Source organism: Symsagittifera roscoffensis, chromosome 3 (assembly GCF_963678635.1).
Source record: "Symsagittifera roscoffensis chromosome 3, txSymRosc1.1, whole genome shotgun sequence".
Lineage (NCBI taxonomy): Eukaryota > Metazoa > Xenacoelomorpha > Acoela > Convolutidae > Symsagittifera > Symsagittifera roscoffensis.
The window spans coordinates 81,826,285-81,841,552 of NC_087064.1; the positions used below are offsets into that span (position 1 = coordinate 81,826,285).

General features: G+C 34.9%; 2 protein-coding genes across 6 annotated transcripts in view; both read left to right on the plus strand.

The window, feature by feature from the left end:
- LOC134841170 (calcium-dependent secretion activator 1-like) overlaps positions 1-15,268 on the plus strand; it is a 570,701-nt gene that overhangs the window by 315,406 nt on the left and 240,027 nt on the right. The window lies entirely within an intron of this gene.
- On the plus strand, positions 10,773-13,472 carry LOC134842009 (uncharacterized). Of its 2 annotated transcripts, XM_063858146.1 has the most exons (4): positions 10,773-10,894; positions 11,083-11,232; positions 11,971-12,210; positions 12,700-13,176. In XM_063858146.1, exons 2-4 carry the CDS (start codon positions 11,088-11,090, stop codon positions 13,050-13,052), a joined length of 738 nt encoding a protein of 245 aa, XP_063714216.1. In that variant the 5' UTR covers positions 10,773-10,894; positions 11,083-11,087; the 3' UTR covers positions 13,053-13,176. The 2 variants fall into 2 exon arrangements, with proteins under 2 accessions (XP_063714216.1, XP_063714217.1); XM_063858147.1 differs by lacking the exon at positions 12,700-13,176 and adding an exon at positions 13,194-13,472 and having other exon boundaries at positions 10,773-11,232.

Here is a 15,268-nt window from a genome sequence, read left to right on the forward strand (position 1 = left end):
TTAAACAACTTTTAGCTTCCCAAAATGTGCTACCACACATTAGAAAGTGTGCCATTCAACCAGAATGACTTTCAAAAGTGCATGACATGGATGTCATCAATTAAACTGTTTGGAGCAGTTTGGCAAGAAGATTGATTGTCTTGGATGATTAGCAGTTTTAATCGTTAATTTGAACAAACGCGAAGAGTCAATGTGGATTGACGTAATCATTTTTAACTTTTGGATTTAGGCGTGTATGACACGCAACAATTTTCATTTTGCCACAACTGAAAAACCCGAAAATCAGACAGATGATTTTCGCTATTTAGAATAAGACGTGTGATAGAGATAGCAGACGAGAGATTTATAGTTATCATTATATGAAGAAGAGCGCTCCGAGTTATAACAATTGTGCCGCCACACTCGTTACAGAGCAATTCCCGAAGATCAGGAGGGCTAACGGGAGTATTTGCTACCCTTCCTGATTGTGAAAAAGACAGCCCTTCTTCCGGATTCAGGAAATCGGAGGGGTACCGGAGAAGGGTTGTAAATATTTTTTTAACAACTTTCAGCTTCCCAAAATGTGCTACCACACATTAGAAAGTCTGCCATTCAACCAGAATGACTTTCAAAAGTGCATGACATGGATGTCATCAATTAAACTTTTTGGAGCAGTTTGGCAAGAAGATTGATTGTCTTGGATGATTAGCAGTTTTAATCGTTAATTTGAACAAACGCGAAGAGTCAATGTGGATTGACGTAATCATTTTTAACTTTTGGAATTAGGCGTGCATGACACGCAACAATTTTCATTTTGCCACAACTGAAAAACCCGAAAATCAGACAGATGATTTTCGCTATTTAGAATAAGACGTGTGATAGAGATAGTAGACGAGAGATTTATAGTTATCATTATTTGAAGAAGAGTGCTCCGAGTTATAACAATTGTGCCGCTACACTCGTTACAGAGCAATTCCCGAAGGTCAGGAGAGCTAACGGGAGAATTTGCTATCCTTCCTGGTTGTGAAAAAGACAGCCCTTCTTCCGGATTGTTAAATATTTTTTTAACAATTACTAGCTTCCCAAAATGTGCTGAAGTGAATTAATATCACATCCAGTTCTTTTTCAGTGTATGAGAATTTAGGAGTTTAATGAAATGGTTGATCCATCTCCGATGGATATGATGATTTTATCTGCTGAACAACAACAATAGTTATATGATAAAACTGTTGTAGCCCTAACTTTAAGAGTCACCTCGTGGTCTAGAGACACTGAGACACAGCCATGAATTGACTGTTTTGCATATAAGTAAAATAAGTTACGTAAAGTGAAAGCATTTTGTCGACCCGATGTTAAGTGAACCACACAATGAACTGGTTTTGGTAGAGATGGTTAAAAGCATGTGAAGCTGCGTTTAGACACTAGCCAGTCCTTTCATAACCTAGTTTTATTTTTTTTGCCGGTATGAACTTCCGAGCGAATGTTACACAATTTTTAAATCTTTTTTGGCCTTAGGTCATTAGAAAATAATGACTTAATATATGACAAACATGATTGCAGTTTTCAATGTGGGTTCAACTTGATAACTTGTTTGCAAAATCTTGGCTTTTATTACCTCTTTGATGAATGATAAGCATTGGTGGCTTCACATCGTGGGTTGATTGAATTGAAGAGCTCCTTTCACTGTTCAGGGGCTTGTCTATACCCCAACCATTTTGCACATGGCTTCTGCCTCCACATTTGCAAATTAATTCTCAGGGTACTGATTTTTCACACATTGCGCCTTGTTACTTTTCATACCTTTACCAAACTGCTCTCAAATAGATGTACTCCTAAGCAATCTATGTACAGAAACTTGGCTGACACTTCACAATTACGGAGCTGGGTTTCAACTCCTTTAGTTAAGTATGGTCCCAGTATCTGTTGGTTTTTGATACCAAGCGCAGGTTAGCTTCATATTTTCGATATAGTTTTAATCAAACACAGGAACGTCAAACTTCTGTCTGAATTAGTTTCTTCTAAAGTGACTTGTAGATCTGGAAAAAGAGAATTGGCGGCATCAAGAACACGAAGTGGCTCAAAATCGACTGTTCTAACATATCATCTACAGACTTTTGGAACAATTTCACTTGTGGAGTACCCTTCTTCACTTTCTTAGCGTAGCAGCAGCTTTCACAATACCAGAATAAGTTGTTTAATGATTAAATTTTATCATCAGAAGTTTTTCTACAGTTGGGATGATCTTATTCTGGGCATCTCCCACATGCAACCCCTTTTGATTTTTTTTTAATTTCCTTCAGCATAATGGGCACAAATCGTCCTTGTCATTCATTGGCCCTACAGCACCACCGCTTGTACTTACTGTTCAGAAACTATTTTTTGCTATCCTTATACAATTTGTCATTACCAAAAGATCTTCTGGTCCAATTGAATTCGAACTAATTGTAACTAACCAAAAAATAGGCAATTCGACTAAATTTAGTCCAAAATGCAAAATGCAAAAAGCAAAATGCAAAAATGCAAACTGAACTACTGAGGTAGAAATATGTAAAACATGAAAATAAGCTATTCATCTACCCGCTGGCAACAATTTCCTTCTACCCTGCTTAAGTAAAAACAAAAACAATAAAATCAAATTTAAAAAAAAGGAAACAACACAAACAACGACAGTAAAAATTTTTTGATCCGATGGACTTCAAGTCCATCGCACAAAACAAAAACAAAACAAAATTTTCTAATCTTGAAACCGCGGATTGAAGAACAAATTTATACATAAGATTTTTCTAGACTAGCCAAACGTCTATTGAATGAAACCTATAGATTAAATCTGCAATCGTAATCATCTAGAAGGGAGTTAAATGAAATTTTTTGGCAATCCTTCATCAGAAGAATTTTGAAACCTGTTGATTCAAATTGATATGTAAATTGATAAAGCTCAACGAAAATGACAATTGAGAATTTAAAATTGTGAATTCAAATGGTTTTTTCACATTTCGTACATTGTTGGGATTTTAAAAGCTATTTTCTAGAAAGTAACCATCAATCAAAAACAAATGTCATAAAAAACTAAAAATCAGAACTACAACGCTTCCCTCGAAAAAGTCAAATTCAATTTATTTTATTTTAACGTTCTTTTTTAAGTAATTTCTTACATAGACTACGAAATTAGGGCCAACTCATTTGTACCTAAATTCCTTGTTTATTTTAAACCGCTTCTATCACGTGTGCATTGTTTTACCTTGAGTCGTTTGAGGGTGGCGCTTGCGCTTGTTTGATCTATACTTTCAGACATTAACTCAGGTCTACCACCAGCTGTACCAGTCTCCTGAAAAAATGAAAAACAAAACAAAAACACCATTTGTCAAATAGTTATTTTGGATCTCTGCAAACTTTCCTTGAGCTGCGACGGTATAAAAAATTTATTGATCCGGTTCACTCCAAATTCACTGTTAACAAAAAAATGAAAGGTTTCAATCTTCTGATATTTTTTAAATACCACAAACTGAAAAACACAGAAAAAGAGTTAAGTATCAATTTATTAAACTAGCCAAACATCTATCCAAAGAAACTTATAACTTGTTATTTTAACCTTGTCATCTAGAAGAGAATTAAATGAACTTTTCTGGCAATTTTTCATCAGAAAAAATGGTGGCAACTGTTGACGCATATTGATGTCGAATAACATGTTAAGGTTGAATTAAAACGAAATATAAAAAACTGAAACTGACAGTTCGAACATTTTTGCACAATCTGTGCATCGTCAAAATTTTTGATTAAAATTTATAAAAAAGAACAACAATCCTGAAAATTTGTCATTCATAAATCAAAAATCACCTTCAAAAAATCACCAATTAAAATCAAACAAATTTTATTACTTATTAATTACATCATTGTTCTTAACATTTTCTTCCAAAACTTTTGATTAGTTTTCGTTTTTCAAATTCTCAAGCTACAAAATGTTTGACAAAAAAATGAAAAACGAAGAGAAACAAAAACACCACTTTTCAAGTCGTTGTTTGCAATTTATACAATTTTTCCTTGAGCTACGACGATATAAAAGTTTTACTCATCCGATTGACTCCAAATTTACTTTAAGCAAACAAAATGAAAGATTCCTATTTACTGATTTTGTTTTTTTTTAAATCACGGACTGAAAAACAAAAGTAAAGATTTAAATATAGCAATTTCTTCTCAATGTATTCAATTAGTTTTCATTTTTTTATTTTCTCATTTTTTGAGTTGTTTTTTCTCGAACATGTCAGTTTACTTTTTTTTTTCACTTTTCTTTTTTAATTGACTATGTTGGTAAGGGTCAACCCTTGCTCCTAAATTCCTTCGACTGTTTCATTTGAACCGCTGACACCATACGTGCAATGCTTCTACTTTAAGGATCCTATTCATAATTTCTGACTTTAATTCAGGCATACCGCCATTTATGCCCCACTGCTGCAAATGCTGTCTCATCGAAATGTCGTCTTTACATTGTTTTTCGATCCTCGTGCTTAATTGTTGGACTTAAGGCCAAACACAGGTGGAGTTATGTCCACAACAGGTAAGCTTATAAACAAACCAATTTAGACCACAGTTCGAAAGGAGTTTTCAAGGAAGCAGGCATGTTGTTATTCTTCTTGTGTTGAAAGCAATTTAAGCTTCTGTTCTTTGATGCTTTTTGGATGCCAGCAATTGTGTTGGACTTTCTCGATACTGTAACATTAGAAAAAGAGGTAAGTTTTTCAGCGATGTTTCTACTTTTTTTTGGTGGAGAGGTGTTTAAAACTTTTTTCTTCACTAACTTTATTTTAAGATCGTCTTACTATCCGATTTCACTACTTCTTGGAATTTTTCGTACTAATCTTTTTCAGCACCCAATGACTCGTTGAGATTCTCACATAAGCAAATAAGGAAATACACCTACACAGTCGACAAACTGTAATGCAATGGGCCACAACTTCTAAAACTAAACTTTTACCAGTGTCGTTGGGTTTCTGGTACAAACACTTTTAAATCCCAAAAGGCTAAATTCCTTGATCGTCTGGTTTTTCAAGAGTGAACTGTACACTTGGATGAAATTTATTCGCAACAAGTAAAACAACCTCTGGGTCCCAACTCGAAGTTCTCACAATAACATCAGTGTTGTGAATTGCGTTTAATAATTCTAGTTTGACCTCTATTTCTTAATTAGTTCGTGTCTATTTGAAGTCCTATAGACTTTGCGGAACTTTTCTTTTTTCAATAGAAAAGACCGTTTTTTTTCAATCTCTTCTCTTTTTATCTTTCCAACCTTAGTGTAGTTGTTCTTAAGTGAACCAGTAACATTTGAACACTCTTGTTTAGAGTCAACCCGTTTAAGTCGGGTCGAATTAACGCTTTTTGGCCCAACCATATGGTAGTTCTCCCATACCAAATGACAAATTGGATAGCCAAGTTTATCTGTTAATAGGAGCCTCGGAGAGCTTTTCGACATTCATAAATAAAAAGAATTATTTCAGTCGGAGATAGAAAAACCAATCTTAGAAGGTCTACAAGTAACAGAAAATGAACGACAGAGGAAATCTGGAAGAGCAGAATTGAAGAGTTTCTGCAAAAAATAAAAACCGCAGAGGAAAAATGAACTACACAGGAAAATTAAAGTTCCGTGGCGTGAGAAGAAACCAAGCAGAGGGAGAAATTAAAAAAAAATTGAAGAAAAAAAAAGTATATTCGCATAATCATCCCAGAATGAAAGTCTTATCGTTCACTTTCAAAAAATTCTTCGAACTTCAAAAACCTCATTCGTAAAAACTAACTAATATAACTTTTGATCGATGCAGACTGTTGAGCAGGAAGGAAAAGGAGAGAAGATTCTATGAATAACAAGAAAAAGTGAAGTTGGAGTTCGTGCAGAGCACGATTGGATACGAGACGTGTTCTTTTTTAACTTGCGTAACTATGACTTTCAACGGAAAATAGTTTAGGAAAAACTTAACCCGTTGAAAGCATTGAATCAGGCAAATATAGATGAAAAGGTTAGTTGAATCACCTTAATCTTAAAAATATGATAAGAGCTAACACAACGGCATTGTGTAGAAAAACTTTGACCCTGTAAAATGAAAGTCAAGCCTGATTGTGAAAAAACAAATAATTCCAACATGAAATGTGAAAACGCGTTTATCAAGGACCATCTTAGTGTTGTCTAGCGAAGGAAATAACCTGTAACATCTGTAAAATCAAAGACCACTTTGGAGATTATGTTTATCAAAGGCGAGAAAACCGGCTGTAAGTAGTGTGAGCGAAAATTTACATTACCAATGTTGTCAATATTTACCTTCGGAACCACAGAAGTGCCACGCGGAAAATTTGGGTCGGGTGATAAATGCGTGGTCAGAAGAGGCAATGAGTGAGATTGATGACTATTCAATACTTAATATCTGAGCCATCTACGACGAAACAGCTTAGAGACCAAGATGCTTCTTAAAATTGGTGTTGGTGAGGAAGTAATTGTGAATTATTATACCAGTGGATTCGGCTAGCCCAGTCAGATTTCTGAAACAAAACATCCTGCATCAATTTAAACTAAGGGACCCACTGCTAAATATTTTACCAGTCGACAAGAAGTCCCGTGAACTGTTTTGTGCGACACAATAAACATCATCAGCAAGATCATTGTTAGAGTTCAGTCCAACGGATGGATTTTCAATGAGACAGGACTTTTTATCCCCTGAGGCTACGAAGAAAAAATCACCACAGGGAGGGAAAATTTACAGAAGATTGGAATCGAGATAACTCAAAAACGTTGATCTCAACCGATCAACAATTTAACACCTCCCGATGCCTGTAAGTCAATTTTTCTATCAAACACATTCATAAACCTGTACAAACAATTCAATGGACTTTTTAGCAGAACAGGGAACATCCCGTCGGATTGAAAACTCTCACATTTTCTTTTGCGTCTTAAACCACTTCAAATCAAAGTTAGGAAAGAAGGATGGAATTGAAAGGGCATAATGACAATTTAATCGAATGGAACGAGGATATTTTATAAACCCAATAATGATTAAAAGAAAAAAATAGCCCTTGGTTCTAAACTGTTAAATAATGAAGTAATGAATGTCAAATGTCTAACATATCATACATTAACTAATCGACAATTTTGCGTTACAACTATCCAACAAAAAGTCAAGCGAGGTGTGGTTTAGTTGTCTCCATCTAAGACACGCGTACAGTCAGCTAAAAATATGCTAAAACACAAGCAAACAATGAAACTTTTGTATAGTGGGCGGTGAAACTACGGGAAAATATATCCTTTTTAAACCTGGTTCTGGGGACGGAGATATGCAAAACGAAATCCAGCGGGTCATGGATTTAATTTAAAAGACGTTCTTTTTACCAATTGTTACACTGATGACACAGAACAGGAATTTCAGTCCTTGGGTCTTTGAGGCAGTGTTTTTGCAGATTAATCTTATTTTCACGAAGCTAGGTGCAACAACATCGCAGTATTCATTATTGAAGAAAGGATTTATTGGCTTATTGAGTCCTTTTTTCTTGGCTTCTTTGATCGATTCTTTATCTTTTCTGTCGACCAGTTTTGAGAAAGTGGAATTCTTGATCTAAAAACAAACTTACCCTTCATTAGATAAGAATGCATTCTTTTCAACCATTTTTTTTAAATTTGAACTGAATAATTAACTTCCTGGTCCAATTGGCTGCCGATTCTTCTTCCTTATTCGGAATGAAAGATCAAGTTCTCTTAAGCTTCTTTAAATCTAAAACTTAGAGTCCAAAACCAGGATCACAATTTAAGTATTGAACTTGAGTACTAGCCAATCATCTACCCATTTAGATTACTTTCCTCAATCCTGAATTTTTAACAATTGGAAAAAACACCACAAAAGTGTTTGAGCAATGTTCAGAACTTTTGAAGAGATGAGGTTGATATTTCGATGTCTCTGCTTTCTGCTTTTAGTAACATCACCAATATGGTTTTCAAACACACGACCTTCTAAGTTATCACCCGAAAATGTCAGTCCTTGGGTCTTTGAGGCAATGGTTTTGCAGAACAATCTTGTTTTCACCAAGACAGGTGCAAGAACATCGTAGTATTCTTTTTTCAAGACAGGATTGGTTGGCTTATTGGATCCTTTTTTCTTGGCTTTTTGATCGATCCTTTATCTTTTCGGTCGGCCAGTTTTTGCGATATCAGAATTCTTGACTAAAAACAAACTCTTCATTCATTCGAAATCACTGATTCGAAAAAAATTGTATGCCAATTGCTTGAAAATTATGATGCACAAACTGATGACTGCATTTCTTCAGTAAGCTGCGCTATATTTTGGACAGAAAAAAAATTTCATGAGCAATTGACATAGTTGGGAGAATCTTTGCAGGCAAAAACAAAATTCATGACCCAAGGTTGCTGCAAAATTTGATCAAAATGGAAAAATTCTTTAATTTTTATGATTTCAACCTCTCTAATTTTTTTGCAACTCTCCATAAGACTTTCATTATACGGTTGATTTCAAACACATTGTAAGAAACTTAAAAAAAATTCGGTTAACTAAAATACTTATTTCACAAATGTGGGCTGAAAAACTAAGATCATTGTTTTGTCTTGTACTTGTAGACTAGCTTATTATCAATCCGCTGTGTTTGAACATTTGAATTCTTAATTAATCTCACTTTTGCATTTTGTAATTTTGCACTTTTTGCTTACTTCTGCCTTTAGAAACATTTTGCAACCCTCCACATTGACCTTCCTTTTGCAACCGACCTCAAATTTGTTGTAAAAACTAACAACAGTTCTTCTCATCACAATTTTCAATGAAAACTGCCAATTCGAAATGATGTGCATATAAAATGGTAAAATATAAGTAAACTGTAGTCACCCAACAACACTAAAAAACTGAAGTCAGACTCAAAGATTGTGAGATATTTTTAAACTAACTCTCTGCAATCCTTCCCATGACTGGGTATAGCTTTTGCTGTTTTTAATCTAATTAATTGCAAACTCACCAAAAATAACCAAAAAATGCATTCAAATTGCGAAAAACAGAGATTAGAGCTGCTGTATTGAGCTTGAAGACTAGTCAGTCTCCAATCCAATGAGTTCAATTTTTTCAATCCTAACATTTAGACGAGATATTAATGAGATGTTTTAGGCAATTCTTCATCATAACTTTCGATGAAAACTGTCAATTCGAAAGGATATGTAGATACGGAGCTGAAAAAAGTACACTAAAATAATCCAACAAAAAAAACAGCTGAAAAAAAAATTTTTATCAGATAATTTTCAACTGATTCCAGCAGTTCTTTCATAAACTGCGAAAACATAATGTTAGTTTTCATCCGATTGACTTCAAATTGATCAAATTCGAATCGAAGTTCACGTTCTACTCAATTTGTTGTTTTTTAAATTGCGGACTGAAAAACGATAATGAAAAGTTACATATCGATTTTGAAGATTGGCCAATCATTAATCCGATCCAACTGATTTCCAAGTTTTCAAACAGGAGACCACTGGACAGTTTCGGGTGATTTTTTGTTAGAATTTTTATTGAAAAACGTATTATTTAAAAAATTGTATGTACATTGCTAAAACAAAATTGGAACAAATTAATCCAAAATCAATTGGTTTTTGAAGCTGAAACCTGCCAAAGCAACTTTTTATTTTCGATCGTTTTTTTTTGTTTTCCACGCAAAACCAACTACCACAAAAAAAAATTGCACAGAGTTGAGTGATATATCATATTGAATCCCTTACACTTGTGATTCGCACAACATTAAAAAATCTTAAGCAACTTTTTCTAGTGTCGAGAGCAACCGGTTTGAAATTTTTCGTTTTTGCCTCAATTCTAGCCTATAAAAAGAACAAGAAGGCTTACAGTAACTTAATTTAATGGCTTAAAAGCTTAAAATAGCTTAATTTATTGTAAAAATGTTACTCGAGTAACGTTTGTTTATTTGAGTATGGCAGAGTCTTTTTGGAATCAAAATTTTGAAAACAGAAAAAACAGCAATTTTTTTGTTTTCTTAGACGTTTTTCTACTAAAGTTGTTTCCCAGTTTGCTGATTTAACTGACTGTCGAATATGCATAAGCTCTATTTTTTTCATATGTTTTTATAACATCACGCAGAAAAAAAATACTTAAATTTGAAAAAAAAAATTTCGTAGTATTGATCGGTGCTACTTGCTACAGTAACCAGCTATCTTTGTCATTTTACGATTCTCAAATTGTAGCAAAAACTGAATAAACTCTTGCAAGATAGCTTTTTAGAAGAGGAAAACGCATCTATAGTTGGTCTTGAAGGCAGCTAATATGTAGCGAGCTTAATGAAGAATGAAAACAGGTTGCTCGCTCTCCCAAAAGCAATACGAAAATCTTTGAGAAAAAAAATGAAAAATTAGAAACAACTTCTTAGACTAAAATGTACTTCCTGATTTTTACGCCTCTTTTCCAGTTTCCCACCCCTCGTATAATAACAAATTTAAGTTGTTCACATTTTGATGCAGTTTATAACAAGAAAATTAATTTTCAATAGTTATTTATCTATTGAATTTCAGAAAAAATCAAGGGGGAACTGGAAAAGAGCCATTATACATGTGCATCTTGAGTTTTAATTGCTATCCATGAAAATTAATATGAAAAACCATTGTCGAAAACATGTATGATCGCCTTGTAATCGAGGTCCAAACAGAGCTTCAAGAAGCTTTGGCGTAATAATTTTTTTATCCAATAATAACATCACCCAATGTCAAAAAAATAAGTGTCAGCCGTAGTACAGATAATTTGATGCATTGATAGAAATATGAACGCACGTGGAAATACGAAACGATAATTCTTCTATCAGTTAAGAAAAAAATATAATACGTTAACCAGATCAAATTCATGTAACCAATATCAATTGCATTGGTATACAATACGCCACCATTTTACAGGTAATTCAACACCACTAATTCAATACTTGAAGAAAAAACACCTCACTGACATTTTATTTATTGATATTTTAAAAGTTGCAATTTTCAAAAAAATTATTTGTAGGAAATCGGCCTTTCTTTTACCGATAACACAATACTATTGATAACTACAACTGTTAAAAAAATTATAACTAGTTTTTACTTGTGAGTTGTGATGGCTAGTCTGGGAAGTCAGGCTCCCCATTGTCTCAAGTATGCCATCTTCGCTGGCTCCTCTAAGGATTCGAAAATGGACGAGAAAGTGCTGAAGTATGTTGTGAAAGTTGTACGAGACACTAGACACGACACACTTCTGTTCGGTCAGTTAAAGTTTACACTTGTGATGAAAACGAAATTAAGTATTATAGAAAGAGATCTGTTTGTTTAAAACATTGAAATTGTAAATGTAACTGGAATTCGACCACTTTAGGAAGTGGTAAGGAGTTTTGGTTCGGTCTTGTTTTTCAGGGAGCCCACTCTGGAATCAATTGAGTCATCATATTTTAGGTCTGTTTTGATGAAAAAACACCATATTGTTGGGCTCCTTTTGCGCAAGTATTTTTTGGTTATTTTTCGAGGTGGAGAGTTGATACTCACCCTCACGCAACGAGCACATGTAGTAAGCCTCAAACCAAGATTCTTTAGAGGCGACAGTTGTTCACATCTGCTCCTAAATCAAGCCGTTTGCAATCGTGTTTCAATCTTTTTATATATTGTTCAAGTTAAATCAGTTTCAGTCAGTTCCGACCACAGAACAACAAAAACCAACACAATTTTTTACGAAAAATTTCAATAGCACTTTTTTTCTTCTAAAAAATTAACCGCTGCCCTTTCAAGAAACTTTACAAAGCAATAGGCTTAAGAGCGTTCTGGAAGCTTGACTATTTGCAAGGAAACAATTTGGAAACGCGTAACGCTAAGAAAAATTAACAAGTGTAATTTCCAAAACTAAGGTCGGGCACTAGGTTAGACATATCAATTTTTAGTCTTCCGATATCAGATCTACCTCGAATTTTTCTGTGTCAGCCTCATTTCACATAAGACTAAGTTAACTTTAGGCCCTGATAGCATGGACGTCCCATTTGTGAAGAAGCCAGTGCACTATTACAGCGACAGATCCCAGGCGCCGGAGTGGCTGAGGGACGCAGAGAAGAAGCTGGAACAGTGTGATGGATTCATCTATCTCTGTCCAGAGGTCAACAGGTCCATTCCACCCAACCTGGCCAACTTCATTGACCACTTTGGATCTAATATTTACCAAGCGAAGCCGGCTGCAATTATTACTTATTCAGACAATGGTATGTTTATACCTTTGTGCAAGTTTTTAAATGAGTCCACATTTTTAAAGCTATATTTTCACTTTTTCGAAATTTATTGAAATATAAAAGCATCAAGTGTTACGTAGAACTTGCTTTTGACTTAAGTCTACTTTTATCTGAGCTCTTTTCCAGTTTCCCAATCCCTCGGAAAAAATCAAAAACAAGCTGTTTAAAAATTGTTCACACGGCATTTTGCATGTAAGAAATGTGGTAAAAATTTGTCCCATTGTTCACTCTGACACGTTTTAATGCAGTTTATATTGAGAAAAGTCATTTTAATTTGATTTCCATATATTGAATTTGAGAAGAAATCAAAGAGAGGGGGGGGGGAGGTAGGAAATTGGAAAAGAGCCTCTATCTGTAAACCTCTGTTGAATTGAAATATTTTTTTTTTAAAAAAAACTTTCAATATTTTATCAAATGGGCAGTAATTATTTATGACTTAAATCTATTTTTTTATTAAAACAGACTCTTCTGGTAGTATTTGGGTGTCTAATCTCCTTAGTATTAAACTCATGTCACTAAGTGCTCATATCCTGCCCTGTTTTCTTCACATACCCCGGCAAAATATTCCCTCCGATCATGAAGATGATTCAGAAAAGAATTCTTCGGAACATTCGACCGAAATTGGAGCTACCGCTGTGAAAAATGGAGAGGCTGGTAGCACGAAGCAATCACGTGCTTCTACGAGTGACACTAAATTACAAATGTGTAGAATGATTGAACAATTTGATTGGCTGGCGAAAGCCCTCGCATTTCGTAAAGAAGGAAGTCCTTTTCCGAGCAAGGGCCCGTCAAATCTGAGTGTTCGGTTCGAGTAGCATGTCGTGCATGTTTACACTTTTGATTTCGAATTATCTCATACCAGAAAAAAATCATAATTTTAGTTTATACTAATATATAGATATAGACAACTTTGTTCATATCGTTTTAACTACAACTATTTTATTTCATGTTCATAGAAATGTTGGGCTCTCAAAGTAGAAGCCATCTTCATGACTTGCTGACGTCACTCGGTGCGATGGTAGTTCAGAACTTTGCCCTTCCTCTGATCCCGAAAGCCAACTCCAAATTGACTCCTGAAGGTCAACTGTCAGACGAAGGACTAAGTTCAGATATAGAGAAAAAAATAGCAACATATCTTGCGCAGCTCAACTGGTACACTATTGCAATCAAAAACCACAAAGAACTTTATATGCCGATGCCTATTTGGTGATTTATGTTCATACTTGATTTACATTTTAAACTACAAAGTTTCTGAGTTTTATATTATTTAATTTCGAAATATATATAAAAAATTAAAACTAAACCATTTTTAGGAACAAAATTTTCAGCTTCAGGGTTATAACATATATTGCTGACCACTTCAAAAAATTATAAAAAAATTTCTAAGACGAAAAAATAAGCATGACAACAACGGAAGTGAGACTAATCGGAAAAATTATGAGGCGTTAGTCAAATAAAAAGCGATAGGCCATGAAAGTGTTTGTAAAAGAAATGCATCGGAGACGCGTAATTTCCTTTTCTTGATATTCAAACTGTGAATTGAATATGCAGTCTGAAAACTAAAAAAATGATCAAAAAAATTCTTTTTCAACTGGTGCGTCTAAATAAAAGAACATATGGTGGAAAAATAGTTTTGAAAAGTTGAGTTTATTCTCTCGTTAAGAAAAATTTCATCAGTTAAGATCTTATAAAGAAATTTCAGACAAAAAATTCCAGAGGAAAAGCAAAAGGAGCTTCTCACGAAATTGGAATAATCGCAAGAAAACGTGGAAAATTTATGTGACAGAAGAAATACAAAATGAAAAAAAATTTTTTTTTTTTTTGAATTTTGATACATTTGTCTTGACACCAGGGCACAGTTTAAGTCTATAAAGTTTATGTAAAATTTTACTAATGTTGTCCTTGCATGTCTGGCTACCTGTCGTTCTAATCTCTGTTCTTCTAGACGTCTGGATACGCCTAAAATAATGAGTGCACTTCTGCATTACTTACCTGATATATAGTTGGAATACTTTTACAATAAACTTTCACATCTACTTTTCTACTTTAACATGGCGCAGCTAGTAGATAAAAAAGGAGGGAACCCCTCAAATTTTGTTTCTTTCTGGGATTCCAGAAACACCCGACCCTCCAGCCTGTTGGGAGGAACGGATAATTAAATTCCACTGGGGGATGATAGCGAAATATGACTTCTATTTCAATGCAACGCTGACACCGGCCCAAGTAGCCGCTCTGACAGTGGAGCTGAACAAAAAAACCCGGTCAGAATCGAAGAAACTGAAATCGAACCTCTATCTATAAATTGGCGATGAGACACAAAGAACTTTCAAACTTTCAAAGCTAGACAACCCGGCGTTGATATCACAACGAAGAGATATCCCAGAGATGTGGATCAAACGGAACGTGTATTCGATAAAAAAAGTTACTCACAAAAAGAGATTCTTCTATGGACGCAAACAACGCAAAAAGGAAAATTTTGAAAAGTTCCATGCGGAACTAAGTGCACATGCGGGACTATGCGACTTTAAAAACGCGGCGGAAAAAATGAGGGACAAATTCATAATGAATATGAGGAAATCGGATTGACAGAGAGAAATATCACGGTCGACGAAAACGCCAGAGGAGGTGTACCGGGATACGCTTTTTTATGAACGAATTGATTGGCCTATAAACCATACACCGAAAATATCAGCGTCAACAACGCCACATATTAATATTAAGCGAGAGCCGGTGAGAAACATCAGACGAGGAGAACAAGCTATTTTCGAAACTGAGGGCGAGGCGGACGCGAAACCGGGGGAACAAGATCTAGTAAATGCTACAACTGCGATGCGTCTAATTGCACACTAGAACACGTCAAAGTGTCCAGCAAAGAACTCGACCTGCAATGCATGCAGAACATTGGCCATTTCGAGAGAGCATTCCGCGCAACCCGTAGGGGAACTAACCAGTAGAGAAGGAGAGGACCAATTGGAATGGTTCAGGATGAACAGGAACAACACCAAGGTAACCAGGTAGCCTGGCAAGCAGT

Coding starts and splice junctions, on each gene's coding strand:
- LOC134842009 (XM_063858146.1), top strand. CDS start 11,088: ATGGCTAGTCTGGGAAGTCAGGCTCCCCATTGTCTCAAGTATGCCATC. Junction 11,233..11,970: donor ACACGACACACTTCTGTTCG/GTCAGTTAAAGT, acceptor AGTTAACTTTAG/GCCCTGATAGCATGGACGTC. Junction 12,211..12,699: donor TATTACTTATTCAGACAATG/GTATGTTTATAC, acceptor TTATTAAAACAG/ACTCTTCTGGTAGTATTTGG.